Here is an 18,347-nt window from a genome sequence, read left to right as displayed (position 1 = left end):
TGATGAAGCTATTTATTCGTATCTTTTATTCGTCAACTCGACCGACATTGAAAATATGAGGCATTATTGTACAGTGATATACAAAAGTGTTTCGTTTCTAATAAATTTTTTTCTTCTGGGTATATTATATAATATAAAATAACTTAAAATTAGAATTAAGGACAGATAAAAAGATGTTTTTTAATCAGGCATTGTTCAGTTGAGTATTAGGTTCATTTCTTTCCACCGATAAAAATTCAAAGTTGGGAGAGAGAGACAAAACTATTTAACTAATCAGGATATATGTAAGGTCACGATTAAAATGCTACATTTTACAAAACTAAAGAGTGATTCTAATGAAACATCTACGATGTTTGTGTACAGCACGCATTTTAATCGGCCTAACAAAATAAATCTTTCCATGATATACCTTAAACATTTTCTACTCAAATGTACATTTTGTACTTGGTCGAGATGACGAAAACGAAGTCCATTCGTAATAGGACTTATTCGTCAACTCGGCCGCAATAAACTCGACCGCGCGGTCGAGTTGGGAAGATTTAAATCTACCTATTATTTCATTGTGCATCTCGACCGTAGGAACATTCACTATGCGGTCGAGTTGACCCGGCAAATTTTTGTGTTTTTTTTTATTCGTTATCTCGACCGAGTACAAAATGTACATTTGAGTAGAAAATGTTTAAGGCATATCATGGAAAGATTTATTTTGTAAGGCCGATTAAAATGCTTGCTGTGCTAACACAAACATAGTAGATGTTTCATTACAATCTATTTGTTAAATACTTACACGTTTCACTCAAAACTAAAGCTACAAACAAACAAGTTATCTACACTAAGGAAAATTTTATTTATCTGCTATCTCTTAACTAAAATTATTTGGAAAGTGGGCCTAGATAGAGTTCCCTCCACTTTCCTAAAATGGGGAGGTGGAAGTTTCCATGGAACATTCCGCAATTTTCAAAATAGATAGCTAAAAAATGCATTGCTTCTTTATTAAAAAAAACCCCAATCCCGCGTACAAAGCCGCGGGCGGAAAGCTAGTTCTAAACAAAAGTGAATTTAGAAAGTCACTATAAAAATTGGACGGAAAAATGAACCTTTATTCTAAACAGAGGCCAAGGGGAGGTCTTCATAACAAGACGCTTTCCCTATTACACGCTTTGTAACATTCTTAATTGCATATTTTCATGCTGAGCTAGAAAATGTTGGAGAAAAAACACTATCAACTCTCAAGACTTACGCAATAATGCAAAACAATATGAATTTTTAAAGTGTTTTAGAGTGTAAAGTTACTTCAGTGAGGTATTTGGTATGGCAGTATCTCAACTTATAGTAGGTATAAGTAAGGTTGAGTGGTACTAACAGCGCAATGAGATACCCTTTTTTGAATGAAAAAAATATCAGAGGCGAAAGAAGTCATTTGATAATTTTTGAGAGGAGGTGTAAGAGACACCTCACCACACTCACTAAAAACCACCACGTTCTTACTCCTGCTTCCAGTCTCCTGCAACGAGATACCCTAAGCTGCTAAAATATTTATTTTAAATAATAATATCAACTTTATTGTAGACACACAAAATTGAAAATCAGCCACAGATATTAGATTAAGTAATATTTTTGGAGCATTTGGATAATTGCATCAGATTATATTCACATAACATACATACAACACAAGAAGTGTTATTAAAATACAGAAAATAAAAATATAAGTTTTAAAAATACTATTGAGTCCAATCTAAAAGGGATTCCATTGCCAAACAAAATTCGACCTTAGTAAAATTATATTTTCTTCTAACTAATATCGATAACTGCCAAACTTTAAGAATAAATTTTAAACAAACGTAAATAAAATAAAATAAAAAAACAAAATACTTACATACAAAAATGTGACAAAAGTCATCACTTTGACATTTGACATACTGTATCCAACATAATGAAAAGGCCACGTGACTCGTAAAAATCATTTTTATACTTGTAACATGAACGTAAACGGTTTTATTGACATTTTTCACGTTCAGTAAACACAAAAGATGTCAGTTTATTGAGAACGGAATCCGGTACGAACAAAAAATTAATATATTTTACACGTGAATCAAGAATTTTACATTCCGATTTACATGTAGTATGTATTTGTATTAAAATTGGTTTCTTTCATTTTATTCTCAACGACAGCAAAGGATATGAATTCTAAAAGAAACTGACATGTAAGATTATTCTTGAAGAATTTCTTTTTGAATTAACCCGATATCTTATATCTCATCTGATTTCGACAATCACCATGGTTTACAAACCGAAGACTTTGCATCATATTTTACTCTTCACTAATCTGTATAAATCGTACGCTACTAAATATTCAATTAGGAATCCTGTTACCTATCTAACAGTACGAGTACTAAATCACTTTAAAACCAAAAACTCACAAAATAACAAACACTAATTGTATCAATTACCAAATGAATAATAAATGTTTGAGCTAATTCATGCAAAAAACAAGACATAGATATTGCTATTACCTACAACATGAAAACTGATACTCAGATAAATAGCAAATCTAAGTAAGTTACACAAAATGCAGTCTTATTTACAGACTAGGAACGACAATTTCAAAATTAAAGTACAAATTAAATCAAACTTTTTCTATTAGGTTATGAGACCTAATTGTTCTAGCTCTCTAATTTTCTAATTTCTAGACTAAAAAACGGACGGAAGATTCAAATCATTTACTAGCTACCATTTCATCATCACACTATTCAAATTTTTCAAATATATCCAAAGCAGAATTCATTTAAATTACCCAAATCAAAGAAAAAACATAACATTGTAATAATACTTAGTAGTGTACAAAGAACAGAAGTTAGATCCTACTCAGCCTTAAGGGACATTATACACGTGTATGACATGTACAACGTTTAGTTGGACCATCTATGGAACTCCCTTAGGGCACTCAATAAGAAATACTCAAAGGATAATTACTTAACAATACTATTATCTATGTATAACTTAGTTTAATCTTGTAACATTATCTCTAGCGATGATTAAGTAAATTCCGGACATACTTAATTATCTTCCGAGTAACAATCTATTATGTAGTTCTTGACTTTGACAAATAATTATGACTTGCACAATGAATTCGTTGGTCGTATTATGATTTTGGACTGTTTTTCTCAGTCAATAGTCACATAGAGTCTACTATTGTATATCACAATTATTATATGGTGAACAACATGTTTGCCATAGGTACAAGCTCTATTCAGTACATTAACTAACCCCATTTTTCTAATTTTTTTATTAAATTTTGAACACACTACTAAAAAATAATAATAATTTCTATAAATCATTTGTAATATACTTATTATTCAGAGTATTCATAACTAATTAGTATTTTGTTTACAAGTTCTACATTTTACATGACCCATCCACCGCTAGAACCGAACGAACAGCTGTCAAAGTTTCTATGCCGAAAAACCTGACTCGTATTCTCAAATTCTATCTTAAAACGTAGAAACTTTGAAACTCTTTTCAAAAACCAAATCGAAATCAAATAACGATTTAATTCTCCTATAACTCCCACATAAACATAAACGTATTTTAATTACAATACTCGTATAAACTCGAGTGGCCGAAACTGACCGAAAACGAGCCGAGGAATTCAAAGCAGAAATCTGTTGGTACCCTTTACGGTACACATACTAACAACAGACCTTTAACCTTTCATGTTCCGCTGTAGACCATTTCGTTGCTTGATTTACGTTCATAGAAAGGGTATATTTTAGTTTAGAAAATATTTTATAATACTAAATATGGGTAAATATGGGTACTAGGGGTATTGACGGGTTCGCAGCCGGCCATCGGGCCCCTACTAAAACTTTGGGTCGTTTATTGTGGGTATAATCATAAATCTCACGCCACGTTATTGGCTAGGGGTTACGTGGGTGGATAATTATGATAACTTAGGGGTAGTTTATAGTGTCGGTCAGAAAAAATGTGGAGTCGACATTATCTGGCGTAATGGCTGACATTATGTTTCTTTTATTTTGTTATTATTTTTATAGCTAAGATAATTATTAAAATGGACGATAAGTGATTTATTAATACTTTATTAAATAACTGAGTATTATGTTCATAACTTTCCGTGTGGGTATCATTTTTGTTAAATGTAACAATATGTATAATGTATAGTTGGACCAGTTTTAAAAAAATATGGCGATAATCTTAAATTAAATTATTTACTATTAAAATAATCACTGTACTACTCACCACACAACGCAACGAACGCCAAAAACTTCATTTTTACGTAATCAGAAAATCTCATAATTACATAATTTAATGGTCTAAATGCACAGCAAAATTAAACTAAACTCAGTCACATCATATTATCATATAAATTCACACTATAGCGTATATATTTAAAAACAACAAACACACAGTGGCACTTTTTCCATTTTTGTGGACAAAATTTTCGACACAATATTTAATTGATGTTCGCAAAATTTCGATTTAGTTTCGTAAGTTTACATCTGGCTTACACCACCGTTCGCGCGCGTATTCCATATTTGAGTGGCGCGGGGGAGTGAGCCGTGCTCCCGGTACGAAGGCTGTCCGCCTAATGTCCTTGATGTTTCCCGCTAGGGCAGAGTCATGCGCACTGTGCACTCCCCTTTAAGGGCCCTTAAGTGGATTAAGTTTTAAAACTTTGACAATTGATAAAATGAGATCCAGTTTGTTTTGATGAAATCGTTAAGTGAAAAGTTGTAATGCCAGGTCTTTATTACATAAATTAATGCACACCGGAAGATTTTTAAAGGTTTGTGCTTGGAATACTTTATTAGTAAGTTGTTAACTCGTTACCGAAGACTGCTAGACTTTTCGAACATTTTATGACGTAATAAGGGGCCTTAAAACATTATAAAGGTGCCATTTATAGCGTAAAAGTATTTTATAGTAACATCAACAGCTATTAATGAAGCAATTATATTATTTTGTAAGCTGCTTTCCTTAACACAATGTTGGTTTTCTCTACTTTAGCCATAGATTTTAAAAACAATGCTGTTTTTAAACATACGATGAAATACATACATAGATGTACTCGTATGTGTTTTTCGAGATATTTAAATGGTCTTTCAATTCTTACAACTAAGTATTTAAAACATCGACATTTCTTTTTTTTAAATTAAACTGAATAGAAAAAGTTGAAGTTCACTTTATCTTATAAGTGTTTGCGTATATAAGTTATATTTTAACGTTTTATCTAAGTATTCTTAAGTTAGGAGCTAATGTGTACTTGTTATCGTGAGTTTAATTGCAATAATAACTATTTGCTAATTAGTCGATGTTATTTTAAATAGAGTTTTATCGATAAAAAAGGTTAAAATGCTAAGTAAATATTACTCCAGACAAGTGGTTTTAAACAAAAAAAAAAAGTAAAATGGTTTTTATATTATATTCCAATAACATTGACTCTTTTCAGAAAAACGTAAAATGGGGGTAATAAAACGTGTCACCCCACCGATACCTATCACCACATCTTTTTGGAAAACGATATTTTCTTTAAACTATAATTACTTCCTACGTCTGGTCATGTCACTTTTTCATGCCATTATCTGATAGAAATTTGACTGTCAAACCCTTATCACTTGGATTTTTCTATAGAAATTCTTATTATAATATTATTACATCCTCATGGATTTATGTTAACATAGATTTCGGCAAAGAACTCGAACACGTTGGGTATGAGTGCTTAAATTAGGTGTATCGTTTACATACGTTTTCGATGAAGTCAATTCTGAAATTGATATGTCTAGCTTAGAATAGACGCTACATAACCTAGACCAAAACTATGTCATCCAGTTCCATCTTACCCGCATCAAAGATACGTATCTAAAACAAACATTCAACATTTTATAACACAAATTCATAGCTTTTGGACGACGAAGAAAGCATCGAAAACACATAAGATATAAACAGCCGCATACAGAGAAACGTACGCTTATTTATGTGTTCGATTCCCGCAGTACTTTAACAACCATATTCTAAAACTTGAAGCTCAATCGCTTGTAAAAATACCAATACATGCGAGTGGTAAGCTATCAAACTACAATATTTTCCTTGCAACGCCCAAGTAAACAATTCGGGTATAGATAAAAAATGTTGGAAAACTTGGAACAAACATTCGACAAGGAGAAAAAGTAATTTATTCGTCGTACGTCATATTTTTCGCCCCGCGGCCCTCGTAAAGTTTGCGTACATTACGCGACGTCGTAATAGCGGCATTCTATACGTGACAAAACATCGGTGGACGTAAATTTTGTATATGTTTTGTCTATTTGTTGTTTTTGAAACTACACAAAGTTATAAGTAGTTATTCTATGAATAGTTGTGATTTCCCATTGATGTATGAGTCTGTGTGACTGTAAAAAGTTATGTGTTGACAATTTTTATAGAAAGAAATGAAAACAATGCAAAACATAACCGTTTATTTTAATTTACCATTGAACTATGCAACCAATCAATTTGAATTTTTCTTCAATTCATTTACGAAACGAATTGAAAACAAAATGCTCGTTTGTTGTTAGAGTAAATAGGAGCCAAACAACTGTATCGGATGCCAGTAATCCCATTCTATCGATTGCATTCCGGTTTTATCCGGTATTTGCTGTAGGTCAGCGGCTACCGACCGGCCGCTGTTCGATTGTCAATCACTAGAAAATGTGAACAGTTCTTCATTGAAGCGCTGTCAGTAAAACGGCTGGTTAGCCTCGCCAGCAACTGTGCTGACTAGCTAATCCTTGCGTCATGGGCTGAACGATTTTCGCCATCCGTCGATACTGGCGATAAGCTTTTGATGTCGCTTTTTTGTTCAAACTTGATTTAGAAAGGAACGCTGCCTGTGTTGAAAATGTGCGTTCTATTTTCACAGGTGCAGTTTTGCTGCGTTTCAGGGTACGTTCTTTTCAATTGTTAGATTCAATCCGCGATTTAACTTCTACTGCCACCGTTCAACGTCATTATTTAGTTTAAAGTTCCTTTTTAACTATGATTAACAACAATAATTGTTTTAACATAAATACAAGACATACTAATCAATTTTACCTACATCATCAAAACCTAAATTTGAACTTCATATAAATAAATACGCCACACATACTCATACAAGGTGCAGAAACAGTCCAGTTATACGAGTAAACTTTATACGAATGTTAGTGGCTATAAACCGCCGTGCTATATCAAGTGCCTGGTCTAAATGAAGGCGATACATGCAGTATTACAACTAGAGAATACAATCCCGAGCATGTTTTTCAATCCCGGGATTACGGGATTTTAAATGTGTAATCCCGGGATCCCGGGGCTATCCCGGGATTAGACTTTGTGGTTTCTAATTGGGCTCAAATGAAAACAGAACTTGAGTTATTTAAAAAAAATGATTTTAATATCGTTGCACAATATAAATCACATCACAACACAATACAGTACGAAACGAAAATTGACAAAACAATCAAAATACTTTTGCAAGAAATTTAAAAGACAACACAACAAAACTAATTAGAATTTCGAAAATACAATCGCAGGAATATCAAAGCATCCAACGTTTCACTTCCAAGCCTGCTTCGTAGTTTATTGCCAATATAAGCAGCAGCTGAAAACGCTCGCTCAGGTTCTACGCTGGTTGGAGGAATAGACATTACATATTTATTTGCTATTTCTAAATGATATCCACGAGTTCCTCCATTTTCGAACAGGCTCATTTCACGTCTAATACTATTTGCCAACCCTGATTCATTTTGTATTTGTACTTTAGGATCTGGGGAATTCATACTCTTATCAATTTCCAGCTGTAACTTTTCCTTTAATGTCAATCCTAAAAATCCCGAGATTAGCCAAGTACAGTCCCGGGATTTTCGGGACAAGAAAACGGCCGGGATCCCGGGATCCCGAGATTCGGGATCCCGGGATTGTATTCTCTAATTACAACCTGCCTAACTTTGTTTTTACACGCCGTAAATTTGAGTGCATGCGAAGATTGGAAACGAATTGTTCTTGGATATCTTGGTCTTTTAATAGTGGTTTGTACATATTTTATGTATAGTATTTAGTGTTTTATTTTTTTCTGGTATATTCTCTCCTATGTCAGTGCTTGCACTGCACACACTGTAGATCATATTATTAATACAAGTCCCGTAAAATGTGTAACTCATTTTCTCTCAAATGATCGCACAGTCTCTCCACTAATCTCCAAAATAATATTAACACACATTTGAACTGTATACATACCTTGCTTTAACGTTACCTGATAGACAATCAAAGATATTTATTGCTGGACATGAGCTTCTTTATCTAGCTGGACAGGAGCTATCGGACCTCCACAAATGGGGCTCACTACGGCTGATGCCTGATCCAGACCTGCGGACTACCTAGTGGGCTTACCGTGGCAGCAGGAGAAGGAACGGAGTGGGTTTTAGACAGTAAGAGTCGGACACTTCCTCTCGCTTTGCCCAAGGTGAGAGAAGTCATTAGATGATATTCCTCCCTTAAAAAAGTCACTATTACCGCAACTACATATTCAATAATGCTCTTATGAATTCCGCACATTATCCCAAGGCCATATTTTCATGGTTTCATAACAGATGTAGCTGAATAGTCCCGATACACCAACATAATATTATATATCGTTATCGTTGGGGCGTACATAAAATATTATAGAGGCACTTACTGAAGGCGTAAAAGGGTACGTTCCCGTATAATATTTTAAAATTAAGTTTTATGGGAAAACTATTACTCAAACTATTATACTTTGCTGACTTCCCATACTCTCGGTTTGTTGAAGTATCCATTAAACAAGAAAGTTGATATACAAAATATTACGTAGGTTTAGATATAATAAATACATCTATAAACCTAATTAAGTAATTAGCAAATATCTGTATGTCATAAAATTATGCCTTTATTTCTCCACCTTGGGTGAGGCCAGAGGGAGTGTCAGACTCTTACTGACTAAAACCCCGTTCCCACTCCTGGTCTTAGAACCGGAGTCAAAGTCAAAGCCTTAAGTTCAATTAATCCTCAATTAGGCACTTTTTAAACGTCTAATTGAATTGTCCGTCTGGCCGTCAGAGAAGCTAGGTGTTCAGAGCCCCAGTGAACCCTAGTGGTAGTCCGCAGCTCCGGACCGGGATGCCTACAAACTACACACAGCTAACTGAGGCACTTTATAGTTGAAGTTCATATACAGTTCCAATAAAATAACATTATTCCACACTTGATTAAACAAGTATCAAATAATTTTTGAGTAATATAGAGAGAACCATATTATTTTATTAGATGTTCGGAGTAAAGGTACTCGAGCATAATATCATAGACCCCACAAATTAATGATATTATCAGGTGGTTTCCGAAGGTTGGCTATGAAGTGCACGTACTGTCATAATATTACACAATATACCGTTATAACTGTTAAAGTATAGAACCCGTGAAATAGTTTGGATGGAAGTTTTCGGAAACCAATAATGGAAGGTTCTCGACTTGCACCCTTAAACCCGTCAATCATCGAAATTTATACCCTTTTTCTATCCAACATTTTTTATGAAAACCACCCAATACTTTTAAGAGCTTTAAAAATTAGTTTCCGTGAACACCAAACTCAACGAATCGGAAAATTTCAAGGAACTACTTTCAAAGAATTTTAAGTAAGTATCATAACTCAATCAGACAGTCCGTTTCCTTATAATTAATCAACTCAATCAAAATTTAACTAAACCGAAAACTTAAAGCCAAAAGGATTCCGTTACGTTTGAAGTATTTCGTGAACAATTTGAAAGAGAAACAATTATCTCACATGTTTGTCCTCTGATCTCTACAAAAGGAAAAGCCAACTAAAAGAGAGGTTAACGCTCTCAAAATCCCAGATCAACCAAATTCCTTTTGGAAACACCATTGGAAGAGCGCCGTTCGCTGTTTTGAAATGGAGAGCGACAAAAAAGTCATTGGTGTATATATTCAAGTGCATAAAGCCCAAAATCCAGCGTTAAACCGTACCTAACTAGACGTATCGAAATCGGGCATCCCTTTGCAGTGTGTTGTTTTATTGGCACCCACTGTACGTACACATACGGCTAAATTATCGACACCTTTCTTTTTAAAAACGATAGTAACTACGGAGACAGAATTTGTGCTTTTTGAAGAATCAATTTTGCTGCGTGGGACAGTTTTTTATAACATTATCTATACATATAATAAAATCGTAGAAAAGTGCTGTCTGTACATTGAAAATAAAAATAAAAAAAATAGCAGGGGTTATTGTTATGTCGATGTCGAACCCAAAAATGTAATTAACTTTTTTTTTGTCTGTTTGTCTGTTTGTCTGTTTGTCTGTTTGTCTGTTTGTCTGTTTGTCTGTTTGTCTGTTCGTCTGTGCGCGCTAATCTCAGAAACGGCTGATCCGAGTTGGATGCGGTTTTCACGAATATATTGTGGGATGCTTAAATTTACATTTAGTGTTTGTTTCATGTCAATCGGTTCATAAATAAAAAAGTTATGTCAAATTAAAGAATCACGTCGAACATTCTATGCTTATACCATTAATCTCCGCAACTATTTGACGGATTTGGTTGAAATTTGGTACAGATATAGTTTAGAACCTTAGAAAGGACATAGATATATTTTTATTTCAAAAATCAAAAAATAAAAATAAGAAATAAATTATTTATAAATAATTCTATGTCGATCGTTACACGACTTCGGTTCATGTTATTGTTTTAATTCATCGAAAAAAAGTAAATAAATAGTAAAAAGGTATGAAAAAAATAATATCAATATAATAAAACATTTAGTACAAAGAAAATGCTCTAACGGAGTATAGATAATTCTATGTCGATCGTTACACGACTTCGGTTCATGTTATTGTTTTAATTCATCGAAAAAAAGAAAATAAATAGTAAAAAGGTATGAAAAAAATAATATCAATATAATAAAACATTTAGTACAAAGAAAATGCTCTAACGGAGTATAGATAATTCTATGTCGATCGTTACACGACTTCGGTTCATGTTATTGTTTTAATTCATCGAAAAAAGTAAATAAATAGTAAAAAGGTATGAAAAAAATAATATCAATATAATTAAAATTTTAGTACAAAGAAAATGCCCGAACGGAGTATAAATAAATAATCCAAATTGTCTTTATCCTCGATAGATCGAAATAGATCGCGCTATGGTTTCGTTACATTCATTTGGTTGGGTATCGGCCGAGCGCTTCGGTACTATCGTAGAAAAAGTGTATTATCAGTCGTATGATTATTTGTCTGTAGTGGTCCTGCTGTTTCGTATATTCTAAATTGGTTTCGTTGTATTTGTCAATTAATAAGTTTATTTGTTGGGTTTTCCTGGTTTTTTGGTTAAACTATTTAACGTAGGTTTAGTTTGATATCGATTATTAGTAGTTACTGTAGTTAGTTTTTTTAATAAAATTGTAAGTCTAATTTATAAATTAATTAGATTAGATTTAAGTCGTTTCTTTTAAATTATTTAGTTTAAGCTTGGTTATTATAGCATAGAGGATAGGTTGTAATATAGTTTCTTTTTTAATTGTTATAAATTCGTAATTCGTAGCTTTCTTTAGTTTTAAGTTAGTTTAAGTCCGTTTTTAAACTATTTTTTCAATGCCCTAAGTGAGTATACATCTATTAAATTCAAACGCAGAGCTCATTATGTTGATTTTTGAAGAGTTCCCTGGAATATCTTCCACATCTCATTTTTGAAGAGATCCCGCGAGATCGGGAACTATGTGGTTAAAACCAAAAATTTGCCGGAAGTCACTATTCCACGCGAACGAAGTCGCGGGCAAAAGCTAGTGTATAATATTTCCTATTTAGCTCAAGTACAAAATTTAATTGATAGGTTACAAACAAAATTAGTGAATTTAGTAGAAATCTCGCTTTACTCAAATAAATATTTGGGAAAAAAGTCGAAAGAAAAAATCGTCTCAACTAGCTACTCTGCGTACGCTGCCCAAGATGAAGAGTTTCTCTGTGAGTTGAAACTAGTAGACCGATATTTTTAGTCAATTTAGTATGTCTCACGATAGTTATTATGTAAATTACTTATTATTTTGTAAGTTACTAAATTTAAAGTATATCTTTGTTTCAATTTTTCCCAGACAACGTCCCACTAGTAACTAATACGCCAATAGATAGCATACGATACACTAAGTCCCATCACTAAATCATTCCACATATTATAATATACATAGACATGCTTGTCCATCTACAGTTACACTACCCTTAGAAGATGTCAAGATTCCATTAATATAATAGCCACAGCATTCAAGCCAATTCGTGTTTCATGATTAATTTCTATTGAGCACGTTCGGAGAGGAGACCAGCTGAGGAGCTGCTTCATGATGCGTCAAATTATTTAATATGTCTAGTGATATCTTAGAGTAATTGCAGTTGAGTCTAGTGATACTCTTATCTTAGAGTAATTGTAATTGATATTTTAGTTTAAGCTATTAGTCAGTCACATATTCAGATTCCTAGCGACCGAGTTAGGAGATGTCGTGAATTTGTCTGTTTCGTATGTGAAGGTAGAACAATTGAGAGTGCTGAGCAAATCGGGCTTGATTCCTAAGTGTGATAAACAATTCCGAATCTTTTTTTGAGGCCGGATAATCATTCAATGATTTCCCCCGCCTTGGGCAAGGCAAAAAGGAGTGTCAGACTCTTACTGACTAAAATCCACCTCGTCCTCTAGCTGGAGCTCCGGTAACCCGCTAGTGAGTCCGCAGCTAACAATTTCGAATCTATACTTATACGCAATAAGTATAAAAACTTTGTAACAATGGTAAAGAAACGGTTATTAAAGTTTCCATAGTAATTCGTCTAATTCGTATAAGCTAATGTAGGTATTTGCAGGTTTTCTTTGACATTTATTTGTCCAGTATCTCATATAACGACAAACAAAAACTACGTTCATAAGAAAAACGAAGAGACTGTCTCTCAAGACTAAATGGCTATGTCAGTCGTAAAATTAGCTAAGTACTCATAAAAATGTAATCAAACATACTGCCACTGTTTCTCATTTCACCAAAAGAACCTTTTTGATTAACAAAACAATTTTTTCGACCTTAAGTAAGAATATAGAGTCTGGATTGTAATTAGTATCGAGCCAAAATTCACTTTATAAAAGTAAATAAATATTCAAACGAGAGCTTTATGTGTGAACGTAGTTCTCTTAAAAGTCTTTTCGTCAAACAGTTCCACGAATATGGTAACGTACAAAATACCTCACTACATTCAAAACCACAACTTTGAAACTGCGAAACCAAAAACAAGTTCCAAACAATAGGAGAAGCCCATTATATAATATGAATCACAATTTGAAGCGAGGTTTACATACAGTGTAGCATTCATAAGAATCCAGGGCACGAATGTTAGATATTTCGCCCGAACTGAACAAAACAGTTGCAAACGTAACGACGTTTGTACGTTGTTCAAGCCATCTATTTCGACATAGATTCATCCCTGGAGAAATTCCGTAGTGGCGGAATAACGCTCAGTGTAAAGCTTTCAATCCAGCGCTCACTTGAATAGGATCAAACATAACTCCCAGCTATATGCTTTTTGGCGCACCGTGATATATTCAAACTATATGGTCCGGTAATACATAACATAAAGGCTTTTACTCCCCGAAGATAACAAGAAGTTCCCAGTTTTCCTAAAATCTTTTTCGGGTAAAACCAAATCTTGTTTCTTTTTGATAGACCTACATACTTTATATGAGCATTCGTTACTTTGCCAACTTACAAAATTTGGCTTTCTATTTCACTTCGATAACAATAACAACAAAATTAATAACTAGAGTAACACAAAGATAACACACCTATTTCTCAACAACAAACGTAAGTTTTATGTGAATCAAACGCATAATACAATTGATATAGTATAGGAACAAACATCTGCAACAATGTAAACTGACCAAGAACGCTGCATTCTGCAGAGCAGCTTAATCTCACTTAGTGCTGAACCAATCTAGCCAGAAAAAGAAAGAAATGAAGGAAGCACTCCATCTAGTCACCATTAGACAACCTCAATACCTATGTTCGGGGTTTAAGCATTTTAGACAGCTGACATAATGTAGGTTACAGATTTCACTGGCCAGACGATGACCTAGATCCAGTTTTACAGCACTGAGACACTAAAAATTTTTACGCCACTTTTATGTTACTTTAACATTACCAAATCCCTTAATACTGATTCCTAGGATCTTTAGGAAACCCAGATTTGAAGTAAAGTTTTTATCATCATTTGCACATGTTGTGGTTGTGTTTAAAGGCAATTGAAACATAAATAAACTGTTATTTATTTAGAACAAAATTTATAATTAAATAGTTGTCTATCATTTAATGTGAGTTTATACTCAAAGCGTGCAAGTAAATAAAAAACTTTAAGTACAATTTCTTCAAAAATAATATAACGTGTACTGTCGCAACAAAAACCTCAACATTTTGAACATTACTCTCACAAACATAAAGTAACAAATTGTCAGCAAAACGCAGAACAAAATAATCCCTGTTTACTCGGCATTGTTTCTCTAAAAAGTCTTGGGAGCGGTACCCGTGTACAGTCGCATACTCCTTTAAATCCGTGGACTGAGAAAATAGGAGCAGACATATCGTATGTTATTTCCTTGTTTCCATTTCAGACAGCTTAAAGTGAAACGTGCTGTTATGCTGTGCTCTACCGTGTGGGACGATTTAAACTTTCAAACATATCATTTTACTTGCGATTGTTAAGGTAACGTTTATACCTATGAAGTAATGTGAAATGAAAGTTAAATATCTCTTGTATAAAAGGCAAAGATAAATGGAAGAAGTAAAAGGAAACTGTCTCGTCGCTTGCGTGTCTGCTAGCGTAATTACCGAGCAAAGATTTCTATTTGGTTCATTTATAGGTAAATCATAATTGGGGTGATCTCAAAGTTTTCTATTTAAAATTGGGCCCGATACTTGATGTAGGCACACGCCTTATTACATACGATTCATGTAGTCATAACATGTTATTTGAATTTATCAGGAATGAAGAATTCTCAAGGCTACATACATAAGCCGTTTATTTTTGTTATTACAATTATTAGCAGCAGTAGTAGTAGTCACTAGATGCAGGTGGCAAGCGGTGGTTCGACATAGAAAAGTAAAGGAAAGGTCAGTCACCAGCGAACAATATTTTTTTATTAGGTTTCTATTGTTTAAGCGACTTTTCATTCAAGCGAACATCTTCTGGCTAGTGATGATAATGGTGTTAATGAATCTATGCAACTTTGTAACCATTCATTCAACATGTAAAACATAATTTTAAAATTACATCTATCCATAGAAATATTCATTAGGTTCTTTAATTACGTCGGCATCTGGTCCAATCGTCACATCTTTTCCGTCAAACCTCTGCTTATTTATATCGACTACTGTTTTAATAAATCTATAATAATGAGCCAATCGCTCCGCTTTATTCGATACATTCTGCTTTTTAAATTTTTGGATGTATTGTTCATACAGTTCATCCACATCGTTTAAGTCATAAAGTTTAACATCTTTTATTAACTTATGTGGTGGCTGTTTTGGACGAGGTTCCTTCTTTACTATATGGTCATCTGAAATACAAGTTTGTAATTATTTAATTTAGCTATTATACATTAAAGTTAGACGTATATAATTAAAAATAACAGTTTCTAGTGATTTATCAAAATCCTTAAAAAGAAATGTTTCAGATTTAAATAAAAGTCACACTCACAAAAGTACTTACATGGAACTATATCCAAAGCATATCGATCTTCTATTGTATCAGGATCTACATCTGCATATCGATTCAATTGATAAGCTATGACATCACCCGGATTCTTTTTGTTTAAATCATTTGCAATTTCCATATTTCTAACAAAGTTAATATATGCTTCTTCTTCACTTGCAGGACTGGTATACACTCTATGGAAATGCATTTTGAATCTTTCAAATAATGCTATCGTATCTTCCTCAGTACCCACAAGCTTTATTAACAAAATTATATTAATAAATGCTGTAATTATCACGAGGAGCATATTATACAGGACCTTTTGCTGTATTCAAATTATAAGCAGTCTTCATTTAACGATACAAGAGCGGGCGAGTAATTTCCGATCAATTTTCCAACCAGTTTCACAGTTAATCAATTTTGTCTCACAGCTACACTTGACCTAACAAACGTTGATTGGAAGTATGAGAGTCGCCCCTAACACAAAAGAAACGATTCTTTAATCACAAAAACAAATATTATCCTCAATTCTCAGTGTGTGTTATCTAATTCGGCGTAAAACTGACGAATTGAAATTCTACACGGTTATAAGCGGCAAACAGTCGTCTTTATTAAATCTCTTGTTATCTGACATTGTATCGATACAAAAGGAGAGATTCCGAGAGTTCTCAACAGAATGAGGAAAATTTACATTACAAACAAAAAGAGAAGAGGAACATCCCAGACGTGAAATTACAACCGTTGGGATCGTATCATGGTTCAGTGAAGCTGGCGCAAAATAATATGGCCTTAGAGGGCCTATTGAGCATTTCGAACGGGGGCTTTATTTATCACTGACTTCACAGATCCACCGCCGACCTTCCTGGAAAAAACATATCATTGGAAACTATAAATAACGAGGAGATCTCGGTAACAAGAGATTTTCGCGTCTGCTTAGCCTAAATAACACTAGCGTAAACAATGATGTCTGGATCGTATCCAAATATTTGCATACGAATCTACTTGTGTATGTATAAAAATATGAAACAAAAGATATAAAGAAAAACTCTAGTTTGGAGAGAATATATTGGCTTCTCTACTAGTAATAATGCGAGATTGTTACTGTTCTACTGCTTGTTGACGCCAATTCTCGTAAAAGGATAGTGTGATTGTAGTAGTGAAAGGGTGTTAATAAAAACCAAAACTATATGCTAGAAATATAATTCTGTTACGCAGTAATAATTGAGTTAGGACTTATTGGTAAACAAACCTTATCTCAGTGCATTAAAGTCGATCCAATCTCTCATGACTGTTACTTATATGTAAAAAACATAATTACAATATCTCACCAAACATTACTTACACGTTCCTGACGCCCTACAATTGAAATACCAAATAGAGCCACCTATAGATGCGTATACATTACAAAATTGTGCATAAGGACATGAAAGCCTGTATAATCAAATTTTCCATGACACAATATTCATATGGACCTATGCCATCAATAGTGAGGGCACGAATTTAATTTGGGCCCTTTGATCTAATATAATATTCAGGGGTCGAACTTTAAATGCGTTAGACCCAACGGTAATCTCTGCGTGTCCTTACGATTAAAATTTTCCCATCGTTAGGATGGTAGCTGATGGAATTTTGTAATAAATTAATGGGAGTAGCAAGTTAGTTTTGTGTACAATACATATTTATTCGTGAGATAGTTTTGTTATTTAATTGACACTATCAATATTAAATGCAGAATAACCTGTAAAGAACTAGGAATGCGATCTGTTCCTTGTTCCACTTCTACATATTACACGACACGTAATACTAAAATCCACTTGCGATGTTTACCTATAAAACAGTCCATAAGACTGTCGTGAGTGTCAGGTGATTGAAAAAATCACCGCTTCAACTGTCATTTTCATCCACTACGATGCATTGCTACATTTACTTCTTCTTCACTCGATAATAAATAAACCATAGTCAGATTAAAATTACTCGTACAGTGACAGTTGAGAATACACATCTCTTTCTATCTTCTAATCTCATTCAGTACATTAATTTAATTATAACACTCCAATCAACATTACATCACAATAACTATTACTTATTTAGGTCAAGATGCGACACAAAAACTATATACTTTATCACAATAACAATAAAAGCTGAATTACAACAGATAAGTGTCAATAAAGCTAACGAAACTTGTCCAACAGACATGACAATGTAGGCGATGTCACAACTAATAGGTAACTAATCAGATAACAGAACTTGTACTCGCCTGTCGAGAACTAAACTTTGTATCAATATTTTCGCTCGACATAATGTTCGGACCCGTATTGACTCCCATTTTTTCATCCGAACGAACTTGTATACGAATCATTCTATATGTTTACGTCCCTTTTCAAATACCATCAAACTCAAACCACAGATGATTTATTGTTGAAATATCGGTGCACGAGTATCCGCCGCAAAACGATTTCTGCCTAAAAATGTATTGGCAAATAATAGCAGAACATAAATCTCTGTATTTTATAACGCAAATGAGAAACCGCTATCGAATCAGCTCGTAAAGGGATCGCGCATCGAATGACGTCAT

At 33.6% G+C, this 18,347-nt stretch overlaps 2 protein-coding genes and 1 long non-coding RNA gene across 5 annotated transcripts in view; 1 reads left to right on the top strand and 2 right to left on the bottom strand.

Moving 5' to 3' along the window:
• LOC118264401 (uncharacterized) overlaps positions 1 to 4,611 on the bottom strand; it is a 72,498-nt gene extending 67,887 nt beyond the window's left edge. The window contains exon 1 of the mRNA XM_050705067.1: positions 4,258 to 4,611. Within this exon, the coding sequence (XP_050561024.1) occupies positions 4,258 to 4,312 (55 nt within the window). The 5' untranslated portion in view covers positions 4,313 to 4,611. The remainder of the gene's footprint in view (positions 1 to 4,257) is intronic.
• LOC126912538 (uncharacterized) overlaps positions 1 to 18,347 on the top strand; it is a 213,882-nt gene that overhangs the window by 193,499 nt on the left and 2,036 nt on the right. The window contains exons 1-2 of one of the 3 annotated variants that reach the window (XR_007707259.1): positions 10,202 to 10,935; positions 11,085 to 11,404. This is a non-coding gene — a long non-coding RNA (uncharacterized LOC126912538). Of the gene's footprint in view, positions 1 to 10,201; positions 10,936 to 11,084; positions 11,693 to 18,347 lie in introns of those variants that run through there. The other 2 variants (XR_007707261.1, XR_007707260.1) reach the window with 2 other exon arrangements.
• Positions 15,340 to 17,044, bottom strand: LOC118264534 (uncharacterized). The gene is made up of 2 exons (XM_035577065.2): positions 15,788 to 17,044; positions 15,340 to 15,635 (listed from the first exon to the last, which is right to left on the bottom strand). Exons 1-2 carry the CDS (start codon positions 16,077 to 16,079, stop codon positions 15,352 to 15,354), a joined length of 576 nt encoding a protein of 191 aa, XP_035432958.2. The 5' UTR covers positions 16,080 to 17,044; the 3' UTR covers positions 15,340 to 15,351.

Source organism: Spodoptera frugiperda, chromosome 26, assembly GCF_023101765.2.
Source record: "Spodoptera frugiperda isolate SF20-4 chromosome 26, AGI-APGP_CSIRO_Sfru_2.0, whole genome shotgun sequence".
Taxonomy (NCBI): Eukaryota; Metazoa; Arthropoda; class Insecta; order Lepidoptera; family Noctuidae; genus Spodoptera; species Spodoptera frugiperda.
Note: the sequence above shows the minus strand (reverse complement) of the source record. Positions and strands in the feature narration are given on the sequence as shown.